General features: G+C 43.9%; 1 protein-coding gene across 1 annotated transcript; it reads left to right on the plus strand.

Annotated features, from left to right (window-relative positions):
* Positions 1 to 12,890: 12,890 nt before the first annotated feature.
* Positions 12,891 to 15,493, plus strand: LOC127340596 (uncharacterized). The gene is made up of 4 exons (XM_051366336.2): positions 12,891 to 13,028; positions 13,136 to 13,277; positions 13,360 to 13,493; positions 15,176 to 15,493. Exons 1-4 carry the CDS (start codon positions 13,025 to 13,027, stop codon positions 15,277 to 15,279), a joined length of 384 nt encoding a protein of 127 aa, XP_051222296.1. The 5' UTR covers positions 12,891 to 13,024; the 3' UTR covers positions 15,280 to 15,493.
* The last annotated feature ends 290 nt before the right edge of the window (positions 15,494 to 15,783 follow it).

Below are 15,783 nucleotides of genomic sequence, written 5' to 3' on the forward strand. Positions count from 1 at the left end.
TTCCCAAAGATTCGGGAAGTCGCAGCCCTACCCTACACTTTGCCAATACAGTACCATCGTAGTACATGTATTTCTTTACTTGGATCTGGGGATCACACCCAAATTCAAGTAACATGGCACGTAGAATATCTGCAAGTCCTCCTTCATATTCACTCAGTGTTGAATCCATCACTTTCACGTTTCGTCCCAAGGTGAACTTGCCATTGTTGGCTGTAGAAATAGAAAGAATATAAGATTAGTAATAATGCATCATAATAGAGATAATAAAGAATTATCGCACTAAAAGATATGATTGTTGTATTCTCAATTGAATATACACCATATTTTTAGAAAATTCTTTACTAGTCCTATTTGACTCCTAACGTTCGGTCCCATTTACTAGGTTCCAACCTAAGGTCAAAGCTTTTGCTCTGATACCAACTGTGGTGACCCTGCATACCACTGCATGTTGTAGTATGCCAGTCGTTGATATAACATTCACGAAGTACCATTCCGCAAATATTACATCCCTCGGAGTAGTACAACAGAACATAGCAGGTCCATAACTCATTCATTTAATATTACAAACGTAATACACATATTGTCTCGGAGCTCCTCTCGGGTCCTAAGAGGGATACTCCTGGGTTCGAGGCGAACCCAACTTAGCTTACAATATAGAAGTCTCATTAAGTCATACATTTATTCTCTCGAGCAGCTAAGTATTAAGAGTTCGGGCTGCTCGGCTACTACTACTACCACTCGATGCTTCTAGGCTTGATCTCCTCCGAAAGCCTCCCCGGTTCCGTAGACGATGAGGTAGTCTACACCTTCAATACCTCCAGAGAGGTCTGGTTCTTCATAGCCGATGATCTCGGCTCCTTCAGGGTTGTCGTAGTCCTCCTCCAGTCGATTCAGACAATCTAAGCAAGGGATTTAAGAGTGGGATGAGTACGAGCGTACTCAACAAGTTCATTATAGATAAGAGGTGTTTAATGCACTAGCTACAATATTAGACCAGAAAGTCTAATACCAATGCAGGTTTTGATAAACGTTTCTTCAAGAGATTGCTTTTATTTCAAAGAGCTATGTCTGTCAGCCTTCACCGGTTTACTAGAACTTCATGGAGCTCCTTTCCGGCCGCGTTCGCAGTTCCATATCCCGGAACAGGGAGTGACAGGTCACAGTTCTTTACACTCTGCAGAGGTGTGTTCCTTTACCCATAAGAGATCTTAACCTTGGTGCCAACCGGGCAGCTTTCCCGTCCACACTTCCTTCGGTGTGAGGCCCGGTATAAGGTCTAGCCAATCATGTTCCTCCGCTACCTCAAACACCCACCCTTTGTTGCATGCCCCGACCCTGGGTCCTCGCCGGTCCCATTATTCCCACTCACGGGTGGACCCCGACCACGACGACAGTTTGGGATCGAACCAAACTCCTTCGCCGGTAGCTGCAACCCATCATAGACCGCAATACCGTGGGGACTTAAGGCTTCCCCAGCCAACCGCTTGCTCTTCGAGCGACAAGTGTCTACGGACTATGTGGGGACTTAAGGCTTCCCCAGCCTACCGCTTGCCCTGACAGATACAAGTGTCTACGGTAAAGCGCATCCGTTGATGAACGAGAGGTGGAAACACTTTTGACTACTCCGTCCCACTCCGGATCTTATGGTTAACACGGGTATTACGGCACAAGAATCATCACGACATTTGTTGTTTAATCCTAGATGGATATAAACCCTTGCAATGGAACCTCCACCATATCAACACAATCCATGGTTCCATTGCCCACCACATAGTCATATTCATAGTTATGAAAGTAGTGGTTTTGATTTTTTATGCAATAGTGATAATCATAGTACTTTGCAAGTAATTTGATGGAAATACTCAAATGACATGAGCAAGTGATGAACTTGCCTGAACACTGCAAAGTTTTGCAGTTGGATGGTGTGGACTGACCCTTGTCCTCTGTTTCTGAAAAATAGCATCATTGTCCGATAAGGGCAATGGTTAAAGAAGCAATTATGCATGATTCCAGTTTTAGGGTTTTTCCCCCCTTCCGATGACATTATTATTTCATGTAAGAGGTTAATACTAAGATTGATTTGGAGATACTCTATTTAGGGTAAATACAACCTTGAAATGTTGTCAAGGTGTTTTTAAAGTCCAATTGCATTAATGGACTTATTTTCATTATTGAAAATAATATGTGTGATTTAAACCATTATTTAAATCATCAAATTAAGACTTATTCTTAGTTGTCTTCAAAAATTCTCTTTGATATTTTATTTAGATAGAGAATTTTATGCTGATCAATTTTCATATTTTTAATTATTTTTTTAGAGCCTTGAATCATTTTCTATTTATTTTCAAAGTTTCTTGTTTATTTTATAATGTGAAAAGACACATTTACCCCTGGGCCCACCTGTCAGGGTGGCCCAGTGGGTTAACCCTAACCCGAGCCACACTTGGGCTCGGTCGGCCCACTCGCCCCTTTCTTCCTCGCGCAGAAACCCTAACCTCCCTTATCTCTCTGGCGATGCCGTGGTCGCCGCCGCCTTCGCCGAAATATTCCGGCCGTCTCCGGCCAGCTCCGGCGGCGCGGTTGGTCGTAACAGAACCGCCACTCGACGGCGGTCACGATGGTCCACGTCGATTCGGTTCTTGTCGCCTCCTCGACTCGCCCCCGTCGCCACAGCTCGCCTACCGTGAGGTCCACGGCGATCTCTTCGCCGCCGATGCTCCTGGTGCTGTGGCGCCACCGTGGTGACGCTGGTGTTGCGGCGAGATGGCGGCTTGGATTGGCTTGGCCTGGCGTCGCCGTTCGCCCGGCGTGTGCCGCCGTGCCGCCATGGCTGTGCTTCTCTGCTTCGCCGGTAAGTGCTCCCCTCCTTCTTCTTTCTTAACTCCTCCTCCTAGCTGAGCTATGGCTGTCTCACTTCATGGAGATGCCGTGGTGTGCTGTGCTGCTATGGCTATGTGCTGCGTCCTAGCTACTGCGCCTGCCCTAGGGTGTGCTGCTGCTCTCTGCTTGCCATGGCCTTGCTCTAGTTCGTGTGCTAGCTTGTACTGATGCTCTCCTCTCTCTAGCTTATGCTTGTAATGCTAATTCTATGCTCATGTTCATGCTAGTTCTTCTTCTGTGCTGCCACTATAATTGCTCATGAGCAAGCTGTGATGCTCATGGCTTGCCATGTTGCTCCAGCTGTGGTTGCTGTTACTGGATAATCATGTTTGGCCCAGGGTTCTTGCCCCTGGCTTGATTGCTGTGATTAATCCTTGCATATTTGCAAGTGCCAGTGCTCCTGATGTGTCATTATCTGTGCTCTAATTTATGGGCATGCTCAATTGAGCCTAGCTGTTGAATTAACAGCTCCATCCCTTGATGGAGTGCTTCTGGATACAATCATAATGCTTTATTCACTTATCTGTGATGCAATTGTTCAATTATATGGTTAATTTAATTGTCTGGGCCTTGTGATGATGCTAGAATTGATTCTAGCAGGCTTTAGCTTGCTTTAGCAAGCTCTGGTGATCAAATGAGCATCATATTATTGTTGATTGCTTGCTTACTCCCTGCCTTTGCCTATCTGGTGCTTATCCTGGTGACTATGTATCACCATGCCTTGTGGTGGTGCAGGTTTTGCTTGATCAAGCATCTGCTGATGCTTGCAGTGATCCTTGGGTTCATTTGCAAGTGTTCTAGCTACTGGTGACTTATGTAATTCATTTATCTGTGTAACTTGTGCTTGTTTACTGGATGAATGAGATGAACTGTGATTCAGTGATGATTCTTTTCCTTGATTTACTTGAGCTAGAGGGATGCCAACAACTTGTTGGGAACCCTAGCTCACTCTGAACCCTCTGGGTGATGATGGGTGGCTTTGTTGGATGGTTTTGTGGTTGAGGTGGCCTCAACAGCAATTCCTTGCTGTTCAGGAAGCTCCCACCCCTGTTGGCTTGATGCGTATGGACAGTTGCTCTCTGGCTTAACCGTATTTGGTTGCCAGATGCTTTTGATGTTGACAAATACTTGCAGTAGACCTATATCTCTGCATTTCTGATGGTTTTAAAAGGGCTAGTGTAGTCTAGTTATATTTGGGTAAGTCTCTGGGATGGTTTTCCTTCCTATTTCCATTTGGAAGATGCTACCACTTGTCTGGCTGGCATAACCATGGACATAGGTGACACGCGTACAGCACACGACTGTTGGGGACCCCAAGTGGAAGGTGTGATGCGTACAGCAGTAAGTTTCCCTCAGTTAGAAACCAAGGTTTATCGAACCAGTAGGAGTCAAGAAGCACATTGAAGGTTGATGGCGGCGAGATGTAGTGCGGCGCAACACCAGGGATTCCGGCGCCAACGTGGTACCTGCACAACACAAACCAAGTACTTTGCCCCAACGAAACAGCGAGGTTGTCAATCTCACCGGCTTGCTGTAACAAAGGATTAGATGTATAGTGTGGATGATGATTGTTTGCAGAAAACAGTAGAACGAGTATTGCAGTAGATTGTATTTCAGTATAGAGAATTGGACCGGGGTCCACAGTTCACTAGAGGTGTCTCTCCCATAAGATAAACAGCATGTTGGGTGAACAAATTACAGTTGGGCAATTGACAAATAGAGAGGGCATGACCATGCACATACATATTATGATGAGTATAGTGAGATTTAATTGGGCATTACGACAAAGTACATAGACCGCTATCCAGCATGCATCTATGCCTAAAAAGTCCACCTTCGGGTTATCATCCGAACCCCTCCGGTATTAAGTTGCTAACAACAGACAATTGCATTAAGTATTGCGCGTAATGTAATCAGTAACTACATCCTCGAACATAGCACCAATGTTTTATCCCTAGTGGCAACAAAGCACATCCATAATCTTAGAGATTTCTCACACTTCCCTGCATTCACGGAGACATGAACCCACTATCGAGCATAAATACTCCCTCTTGGAGTTACAAGCATCTACTTGGCCAGAGCATCTACTAGTAACGGAGAGCATGCAAGATCATAAACAACACATAGACATAACTTTGATAATCAACATAACAAGTATTCTCTATTCATCGGATCCCAACAAACGCAACATATAGAATTACAGATAGATGATCTTGATCATGTTCGGCAGCTCACAAGACCAGACAATTAAGCACAATGGGGAGAAGACAACCATCTAGCTACTGCTATGGACCCATAGTCCAGGGGTAGACTACTCACACATCACTCCGGAGGCGACCATGGCGGCGTAGAGTCCTCCGGGAGATGATTCCCCTCTCCGGAGGGTGCCGGAGGCGATCTCCTGAATCCCCGAGATGGCATTGGCGCCGCCGGCGTCTCGCAAGGTTTTCCGTATCGTGGCTCTCGCATCGGGGGTTTCGCGACGAAGGCTATTTGTAGGCGGAAGGGCAGGTCAAGGGGCGTCACGAGGGGCCCACACCCTAGGTCGGCGCGGCCAGGGCTTGGGCCGCGCCGCCCTGTGGTTTGGCCACCTCGTGGCCCCACTTCGTCTCCTCTTCGGTCTTCTGGAAGCTTCGTGGCAAAATAGGACCCTGGGCGTTGATTTCGTCCAATTCCGAGAATATTTCTTTACTAGGATTTCTGAAACCAAAAACAGCAGAAAACAAGAATCGGCACTTCGGCATCTTGTTAATAGGTTAGTTCCGTAAAATGCACGAATATGACATAAAGTGTGCATAAAACATGTAGATATCATCAATAATGTGGCATGGAACATAAGAAATTATCGATACGTCGGAGACGTATCAGCATCCCCAAGCTTAGTTCCTGCTCGTCCCGAGCAGGTAAACGATAAACAAAGATAATTTCTGGAGTGACATGCCATCATAACCTTGATCATACTATTTGTAAAGCATATGTAGTGAATGCAGCGATCAAAACAATGTATATGACATGAGTAAACAAGTGAATCATATAGCAAAGACTTTTCATGAATAGTACTTCAATACAAGCATCAATAAGTCTTGCATAAGAGTTAACTCATAAAGCAATAATTCAAAGTAGAGGCATTGAAGCAACACATAGGAAGATTAAGTTTCAGCGGTTGCTTTCAACTTGTAACATGTATATCTCATGGATATTGTCAACATAGAGTAATATAATAAGTGCAATATGCAAGTATGTAGGAATCAATGCACAGTTCACACAAGTGTTTGCTTCTTGAGGTGGAGAGAAATAGGTGGACTGACTCAACATAAAAGTAAAAGAAAGGTCCTTCAAAGAGGAAAAGCATCGATTGCTATATTTGTGCTAGAGCTTTGATTTTGAAAACATATAGAGAGCAATAAAAGTAAAATTTTGAGAGGTGTTTGTTGTTGTCAACGAATGGTAGTGGGCACTCTAACCCCCTTGTCAGACAAACCTTCAAAGAGCGGCTCCCATTTTATTTTATTTTTGTGTGGCACTCCTTCCAACCTTTCTTTCACAAACCATGGCTAACCGAATCCTTCGGGTGCCTGCCAACAATCTCATACCATGAAGGAGTGCCTTTTTATTTTAGTTTTATTATGATGACACTCCTCCCCACCTTTGCTTTCTCAAGCCATGGCTAACCGAATCCTTCAGGTGCCGTCCAATCAATCACATACCATGGAGGAGTGTCTATTTTTATTAATTAATTTGGGACTGGGAATCCCATTGCCAGCTCTTTTTGCAAAATTATTGGATAAGCGGATGAAGCCACTAGTCCATTGGTGAAAGTTGCCCAACAAGATTGAAAGATAAACACCACATACTTCCTCATGAGCTATAAAACATTGACACAAATCAGAGGTAATAAATTTTGAATTGTTTAAAGGTAGCACTCAAGCAATTTACTTTGGAATGGCGGAGAAATACCATGTAGTAGGTAGGTATGGTGGACACAAATGGCATAGTAGTTGGCTCAAGTATTTTGGATGCATGAGAAGTAATCCCTCTCAATGCAAGGTTTAGGCTAGCAAGGCTATTTGAAACAAATACAAGGATGAAGCGGTGCAGCAAAACTCACATAAAAGACATATTGTAAACATTATAAGACTCTACACCGTCTTCCTTGTTGTTCAAACTCAATACTAGAAATTATCTAGACCTTAGAGAGACCAAATATGCAAACCAAATTTTAGCATGCTCTATGTATTTCTTCATTAATGGGTGCAAAGTATATGATGCAAGAGCTTAAACATGAGCACAACAATTGCCAAGTATCACATTATCCAAGACATTTTAGCAATTACTACATGTATCATTTTCCAATTCCAACCATATAACAATTTAACGAAGAAGAAACTTTGCCATGAATATTATGAGTAAAGACTAAGGACATATTTGTCCATATGCTACAGCGGAGCGTGTCTCTCTCCCACAAAGTGAATGCTAGGATCCATTTTATTCAAACAAAACAAAAAACAAAAACAAACCGACGCTCCAAGAAAAGCACATAAGATGTGATGGAATAAAAATATAGTTTCAGGGGAGGAACCTGATAATGTTGTCGATGAAGAAGGGGATGCCTTGGGCATCCCCAAGCTTAGACGCTTGAGTCTTCTTGATATATGCAGGGATGAACCACCGGGGAATCCCCAAGCTTAGAGCTTTCACTCTCCTTGATCATGTTGTATCATCTCCCTCTCTTGATCCTTGAAAACTTCCTCCACACCAAACTTAGAACAACTCATTAGAGGGTTAGTGCACAATCAAAATATACATGTTCAGAGGTGACATAATCATTCTTAACACTTCTGGACATTGCACAAAGCTACTGAAAGTCAATGGAATCAAAATATCCATCGAACATAACAAAACTGGCAATGCGAAATAAAAGGCAGAATCTGTCAAAACAGAACAGTTCGTATTGACGAATTTTATCGAGGCACCAGACTTGCTCAAATGAAAATGCTCAAATTGAATTAAAGTTGCGTACATATCTGAGGATCACTCACGTAAATTGGCATAATTTTATTAGTTACCTACAGAGAATTTTGCCCAGATTCGTGACAGCAAAGAAATCTGTTTCTGCGCAGTAATCCAAATCTAGTATGAACTTTTCTATCAACGACTTTACTTGGCACAATAAAACACTAAACTAAGATAAGGAGAGGTTGCTACAGTAGTAAACAACTTCCAAGGCACAAAATAAAAACAAAGTACTGTAGTAAAAACATGGGTTGTCTCCCATAAGCGCTTTTCTTTAACGCCTTTCAGCTAGGCGCAGAAAGTGTGCATCAAGTATTATCAAAGGGTGGTGCACCTACAGCGGGGTTTGGAGTTTTCTCAGCCAAGCATAGTATATTGGATACATAAGTTTTAGCATCTCCCTTTTCATTAGTCTTAGGCTTGCTACTCTCATCAAACAAATTTTCAGGAACAAGCCAAGCATAGTTATTTTCTAGTGCATCATTCATCGCTAGGAGCTTGCACGGTATTGGTGCTTTGATCTCCCCACCATCATTAATATTACTAGTGTACTTTATTCTATCCATATCCATCTTTTCAAGGAGACTAACAAAATTGGTATAAGAACCAAGCATATCATATTTAGCAAAGACCTTTCTAGCTTCCCTTGCTATTCCACCAAATTCTCTAAGAAGGGTTTCTAAAACAAAATCTTTCTTTTCTCCTTCTTCCATATCGCCGAGTGTAAGAAACATGTGTTGGATTATAGGATTGAGATTAACAAATTTAGTTTCCAACATGCGAACTAGAGCAGCAGCAGCAATTTCATAAGTAGGAGCAAGATCTACCAAGTGTCTATCTTCAAAATCGTCAACGGTACTAACATGGTTGAAAAATTCTTCTATATTATTTCTCCCAACTATAGACCCGCGTCCTACCGGCATGTTTTTTACGGTAAAATTAAAAGGAAACATGATGAAATAAGTGAAGTAAATACAAGTAACTAATTTTTTTGTGTTTTTGATATAGCAAACAAGATAGCGAATAAAGTAAAACTAGCAACTAATTTTTTTGTATTTTGATATAGTGCAGCAAACAAAGTAGTAAATAAAACTAAGCAAGACAAAAACAAAGTAAAGAGATTGAGATGTGGAGACTCCCCTTGCAGCGTGTCTTGATCTCCCCGGCAACGGCGCCAGAAATTTAGCTTGACACGCGTACAACACGCGACCGTTGGGAACCCCAAGTGGAAGGTGTGATGCGTACAGCAGTAAGTTTCCCTCAGTTAGAAACCAAGGTTTATCGAACCAGTAGGAGTCAAGAAGCACGTTGAAGGTTGATGGCGGCGAGATGTAGTGCGGCGCAACACCAGAGATTCCGGCGCCAACATGGAACCTGCACAACACAAACCAAGTACTTTGCCCCAACGAAACAGCGAGGTTGTCAATCACACCGGCTTGCTGTAACAAAGGATTAGATGTATAGTGTGGATGATGATTGTTTGCAGAAAACAGTAGAACGAGTATTTCAGTAGATTGTATTTCAGTATAGAGAATTGGACCGGGGTCCACAGTTCACTAGAGGTGTCTCTCCCATAAGATAAACAACATGTTGGGTGAACAAATTACAGTTGAGCAATTGACAAATAGAGAGGGCATGACCATGCACATACATATTATGATGAGTATAGTGAGATTTAATTGGGCATTACGACAAAGTACATAGACCGCTATCCAGCATGCATCTATGCCTAAAAAGTCCACCTTCAGGTTATCATCCGAACCCCCTCCAGTATTAAGTTGCTAACAACAGACAATTGCATTAAGTATTGCGCGTAATGTAATCAGTAACTACATCCTCGAACATAGCACCAATGTTTTATCCCTAGTGGCAACAGCACATCCATAATCTTAGAGATTTCTGTCACTTCCCCAGATTCACGGAGACATGAACCCACTATCGAGCATAAATACTCCCTCTTGGAGTTACAAGCATCTACTTGGCCAGAGCATCTACTAGTAACGGAGAGCATGCAAGATCATAAACAACACATAGACATAACTTTGATAATCAACATAACAAGTATTCTCTATTCATCGGATCCCAACAAACACAACATATAGAATTACAGATAGATGATCTTGATCATGTTCGGCAGCTCACAAGACCCGACAATTAAGCACAATGGGGAGAAGACAACCATCTAGCTACTGCTATGGACCCATAGTCCAGGGGTAGACTACTCACACATCACTCCGGAGGCGACCATGGCGGCGTAGAGTCCTCCGGGAGATGATTCCCCTCTCCGGCAGGGTGCCGGAGGCGATCTCCTGAATCCCCCGAGATGGGATTGGCGGCGGCGGCGTCTCAGTAAGGTTTTCCGTATCGTGGCTCTCGGTACTGGGGGTTTCGCGACGAAGGCTATTTGTAGGCGGAAGGGCAGGTCAAGGGGCGTCACGAGGGGCCCACACCCTAGGTCGGCGCGGCCAGGGCTTGGGCCGCGCCGCCCTGTGGTTTGGCCACCTCGTGGCCCCACTTCGTCTCCTCTTCGGTCTTCTGGAAGCTTCGTGGCAAAATAGGACCCTGGGCGTTGATTTCGTCCAATTCCGAGAATATTTCTTTACTATGATTTCTGAAACCAAAAACAGCAGAAAACAACAACTGGCACTTCGGCATCTTGTTAATAGGTTAGTTCCAGAAAATGCACGAATATGACATAAAGTGTGCATAAAACATGTAGATATCATCAATAATGTGGCATGGAACATAAGAAATTATCGATACGTCGGAGACGTATCAATAGGCTTGATTGATCTCTGGTCTTTGCCATTTCTACCAGGTTACACTTGGTCTATGACCAAATGATGATCAAACCAGGGTTACTCCACCCTTTGTGTGCTTGTGTGATCATGCCCGTGCAATTTATGAACAAAACCATCTGGTTTGTTCATGATGATTTGTATACCTCACTCCAGCTCCTAGATTAAAGTGTTGGTGTAGAGGATGGCTTCAGTGATGAACTGGTGCTTGTCCTGCTCCTCCTTGCAGGCTTGTGAATCTTGGTTGGTTTCTGGTGGTTACTAGAATAGGTGGAGCAGCTCTTGTTGTTCACCTGTTCTAGCTGTTCTTGATGTGTTCTTGCTGTTCTTACCCTGATGCTCCTTGTCGATGGAATGCTTAGGGTTTGGGTGTGAAAAGCTTATGTATGCCCTGCCCTTCCTTCTCTTTTGGTCGACAACAAGGCCTGGTCTTCGTTGGTGACTCTCCCAGGCTTGTGTGCTGTGAGACATGCACCTCACCTTGTGTGCTGCTTGCACTGTGCATGGTTGGGACTTGTGTGCTGTGGATCAGCTCGGCTGATCATGGTCATATCCTCCCATTTTCACTTTTCTTGCTAACCTGCCAAGTGGATTTGCCACTTGGCATAATACTTTGTTTGATTCATGTTTGTGCAGGGAACAATGAGATGATTAGGATGAAGATCAAGATCATCTGGATCAAGCCTTTCAAGAAGATTATTTTGTGTAGTTTAGGACATTTCATTAACTTGTAATTTTTCTTTTTCTTTTTCTATTTCTTCAATTCTGGTAATGTGTTGTAAATTCATATTTCGATTCTGGATATTGTAATTGACATTGTATTTTGTGTGAATATCAATAAAGCTCAAGTTTTTCTCTAATGAGCTTGTCTTCTTATTTGTATTGTTCATAATGTATATTATTTACATTTGGCTAGATGAATTTCCTCACCATTGAATTATGGTTAGTTATTTAATGTTTGAATTTGAAATTCAAATTCAACTTTGGAGTTGAATTCAATCATGCAACTTAAATTTGAATTCAATTATGCAACTTAAGTTTGTAATGCAAAAATCTCTTCTCTCTTCACAAAACCCTAATTTAGATAAGTAGGAACAAGTTCATCGCACTCTCGAAACCCTAACCCTGTAGGATGTCGAGAGAGAAACCTGTCCCCCTTTGATGTAGTTTTGTTTTAAAAGCGCGAAATTTCCCCGGAATTTACAATGCAATGCACATCCCTTTCTAAAATCTACCCCTCGATCGTCTCTAAACCTGGGACATTACAGCACGACCCGCCGTTGCAGATGCCGCCACGACACTTGCAGTTGGCAGCGCCGCAAGGCAACGACGGCCAGCGCGACGCATGTCCTCCTCCTCGCACGGGTCCTTGGCATGAGGGTCCACGCCGAGGTACTCGTTGTACAACACACCATCGCCAAGGTTCCTGGCGATGGTCTCGTCCTTCTCGCAGGCGCCACGGCGGCGCCCTCGTCATCCTTGATCCATCTCCGCCGCGCCAGCGGGAGTGGATGCCACAGCCGGAATACAAGGCATCGGCGTCCATCATCAAGGCGGAGGACGACCCGAAGGAGTTTCCTGGGCTGTGCGAAGCCCAACTGGAAGCCTCCGTGGCGACGGACGAGTTCATCGTGGTGTGGAGCATGGCGGACTACCGCCGCACGGAGGAGGAGCGCCGTCGTCGTCCCGGCCTCGTCATTAACCTCAAAAGAGATGACGAGGCTAGCCCATCCAGCAGGCCGCACGGGAGGCGCGGGGACACCAGCCAGGGTTGCAACAGCTACCTCCCGCAGCCGTAGGAGGAGGAACCCGACGACGACGAGGACTACACGGCGGCGATGTACCGCCGCCTAGGGTTAGGGCGTAGTGGCAACGGTGGCGGCATTTACTATTTTTTATCTATGTCTTTAAATTTGTATAAATATTGGCCAAATATGGGCGAACTATCAGTGAATTTACTTTTCCTTCAAATTCTATTATATTTTTAAAATTCAAATTCTTTTAGTATAAAGGCCCCACGCAGTCCCCTATTTTAGTTTTACCGTCGGCTCTTTCCATATATGCCCTAAAACTTCTGCGCCGAAGCTCGTATAGAGGGCCGAGTGGAGATGCTCTAATATGGACTTTTTCCTAGGCTGGTCCAGCAGATCCACACGGTAGGATTTCACTTTCAGCCCACACTGCGCCTCAATCTAGGGTCCGTTTTGTCTTCCCTTCTTTCTTATTTATATGTCTCCCCCGCCGCCGGCAGTAACTCAATTGCCTTCGATCGCGCACAGCCTCCACCCTGCTCCGCCGCCGCCGCCTCCGCTTTGCAACCGCTACCGTCCGCCATGGGTAAGCCGCCGGCGGCATTGCCAATGCATCACTGCGTCCGTCCTTACTACACTAGTTTCTTCTTCTCGTGGATCTGACGCCTCCGTTGTGGCGCGTGCGCGCGGCAGACCCGGCCAAGTTGGACGAGCTCCGGGAGAAGGAAAGGAAGGCGGAACTTATGGCGCAGTTGAAGCAGCTCAAGGCGGAGCTGAAGGAACTCAGGGAGGGGCGGTCTCTCCCCGGGGCCAACGCTGCCCCCACCGAGCAGATGTGCGCGCGCGCGCGTCCTCTCTCTTGTCTGTCTATCTTGGGGAAGGAATTGATTCTAACTGAATCTATCTGGGTTGTTCAGGGAGAAGTTTTGGGAGATAACGAAGGAGCAGAAGGCGGCGCTGCGGGAGGCGTACAAACCACGCAGCCTACCACTCATCCTCCGTCCCAACTCCCAACAACAAGACCCGCGCTGCACCGCTGCATCACCAACAGGTATTGATATACCATCAGCAATGCTACTCACTGTACGTATTGCATGCAGTCTACTATGCCAGTATCTGATGGCGTTATTTTTCGTTCGTAAGATTTTTTTTTAGAGAATATTAATAATAATATAATAACACCTTAAATTAGGTGACTGTTTTATTTGGGAACCCATCATAAGATATTCTTAATTATCTGTGACTGGAGGGGTAGCTGTTCTTTTCGAGTGTTGTTTCGACTATAGTACTGACTGTTTACTCTTCTTCTGAAGAGTGTTGTTTCTGACGATAGGACTGACTGTTACCTTAGCGGATTAGTGTTTAAAAAGCTGCGCCCAAAGGGCTGTGGGGAGATGGATTTTAAGTGGCTGGACGCTTAATCCCAAAGGGTTTATTTTTCTTATGCTTTTTGCTGCTTTAGTGTGTCGGCTGCACACCGATTCATGTTTCCAATACTTAATCAGTGATTCTTGCATGCTACTGTCTCCTGGATGGCAGTAGACAGTGGGTAGTGATAGAGGAGGGAAAGTGAGATGTATGGAAACTCTATTTAGTAAATATATCGTTGATCGAAACATTCATCCTTGTCAAATTAAAACATTTACAGTTTATAATGAAGAGTATATACACTTTGCTCTGTTCTCTGCGAAACGCCTAGAAACACTAGGCAGCGCGTGGGTGCTAGGTGCAGCTGGAGCGCTTGCTTCTCTCTACGGCTTGTTAAGTATTGGTGGTTTTTTGCTTAAACATTGTGGATGTGGTTCCAATTCTGCTTGCTGGTGTAATTGTTAATTCAAAGTTCACTCCTTATGCGCTTTTATGAAATTGTGCATTTCTAGCTCTCTTCATGTAAAAGGACTGTTATTACCCCTAACATAGGTTGAAATAGTGGGATCTTTTGAAGGCTGTTGTTCCAGATGATAGTAGTGACTGCACTAGTCTTATTAGTTTCTTGATAGCAGATGTTATGTCAAAGTTACCTTAGTAGTTTAGTGTTTAAAAAGCTAGGCCTAAGGTCTTTCATCTAAGCGATTGCTTTTAGGTGCCTGGATGCTTAAGCATTCGAAAAGGTGTTTTTTTCCAGCCTTTTGCTGCTTTAGTGTGTCAGTTGCACAGCATCCCAATACTTATTCAGTGCTTCTTGCATGCTACTGCCTACTTTGCAGTACAGGAACAGTGGGTAGTGAAGAGGATAAGTGGTTATGCATGGAAACTGTGTCTAGTAAATATCTGACTGATTGAAATGAAGTATATATACACTTGGCTCTTTTTGTGTGTGTGTGAAATGCCTAGAAATGTTTTTCTGGGCTTTTCTGTAAGATCGAATTATCTATGAAATCATCATCTTCTCGCAAAAAAAAAAAAGAAATGCCTAGAAATGCTAGGCAGTGGTTTAGTTGCTAGGTGGAGCTGGAGCGCTTTCTCTACCACTTTTTAAAACATTTGTGTTTTTTTGCTTAAACATTTTAAATGGCAAGTCAGCTTGCCAGTGTAACTGGTATTTCAAAGTTGACACCTTATGCATTTCTAGCACTCTTCAAGTAAATGGACTGTTTCTAGACAACTATAGTACCCTTAACATAGGTTGAAATAGTGGGATAACATTTTCATGTTGGTATGCCACATTCAATCCACTGTTTTTAGATCATTGTTTTTCTTATGTTCTGACATTTTATTTTTCCATTTTTGGAGATACCACTGGTTTTGGATCATACAAATGGGATGGACGTATCTTCTCTGAAGATGGAGAAGCTTTCTCTGAAGATGGAGATGTTGGATCCAGCAGGATCAACTAGCTCTAGTTTGAGCCACAAAAGAATAAGATCAGAAATACCTTGGTCTGAAGATGATGCCATGCCTCCTCTTGTTTAATTGCTCACACCAGGATGGAGCAATTTGTGCTAGGTTCTTCCTAGTGCTTTAGTGCTAGCCTGATCGGTGGCTTGTTCTTGAGAGAGAGTGTGTAAGAGAGAAGGCAGAGAGCAGCAGCCGTCTTCCACCTCTCCTCTTCTAGGTCATTTGACCCCTTTTATATGTTTAGCACTATGCACTAGGGGAACCAGCACCGTTGGATCAAAATCGATGTTTCCGATCAAGACAACACATAAGGATAGGTGGCCATTTACTGTAGCACCGCCCTACTGTAGCACCGTCCTACTGTAGCAACCCAAAAAGATCTGACCTAGGAGAGCAGCCTAGATCACCAAAATATCCAACATTCTCCCCCTTGATCGTAAGGCTGATCATTATAAGCTCATTTTTTCAACAAAATAATGCACTAGGACGAAAAGATTATAATG

This window comes from Lolium perenne, chromosome 3 (assembly GCF_019359855.2).
Source record: "Lolium perenne isolate Kyuss_39 chromosome 3, Kyuss_2.0, whole genome shotgun sequence".
Classification (NCBI taxonomy): domain Eukaryota; kingdom Viridiplantae; phylum Streptophyta; class Magnoliopsida; order Poales; family Poaceae; genus Lolium; species Lolium perenne.

Coding starts and splice junctions, on each gene's coding strand:
- LOC127340596 (XM_051366336.2), top strand. Junction 13,278..13,359: donor GCTGCCCCCACCGAGCAGAT/GTGCGCGCGCGC, acceptor TGGGTTGTTCAG/GGAGAAGTTTTGGGAGATAA. Junction 13,494..15,175: donor CACCGCTGCATCACCAACAG/GTATTGATATAC, acceptor CCATTTTTGGAG/ATACCACTGGTTTTGGATCA.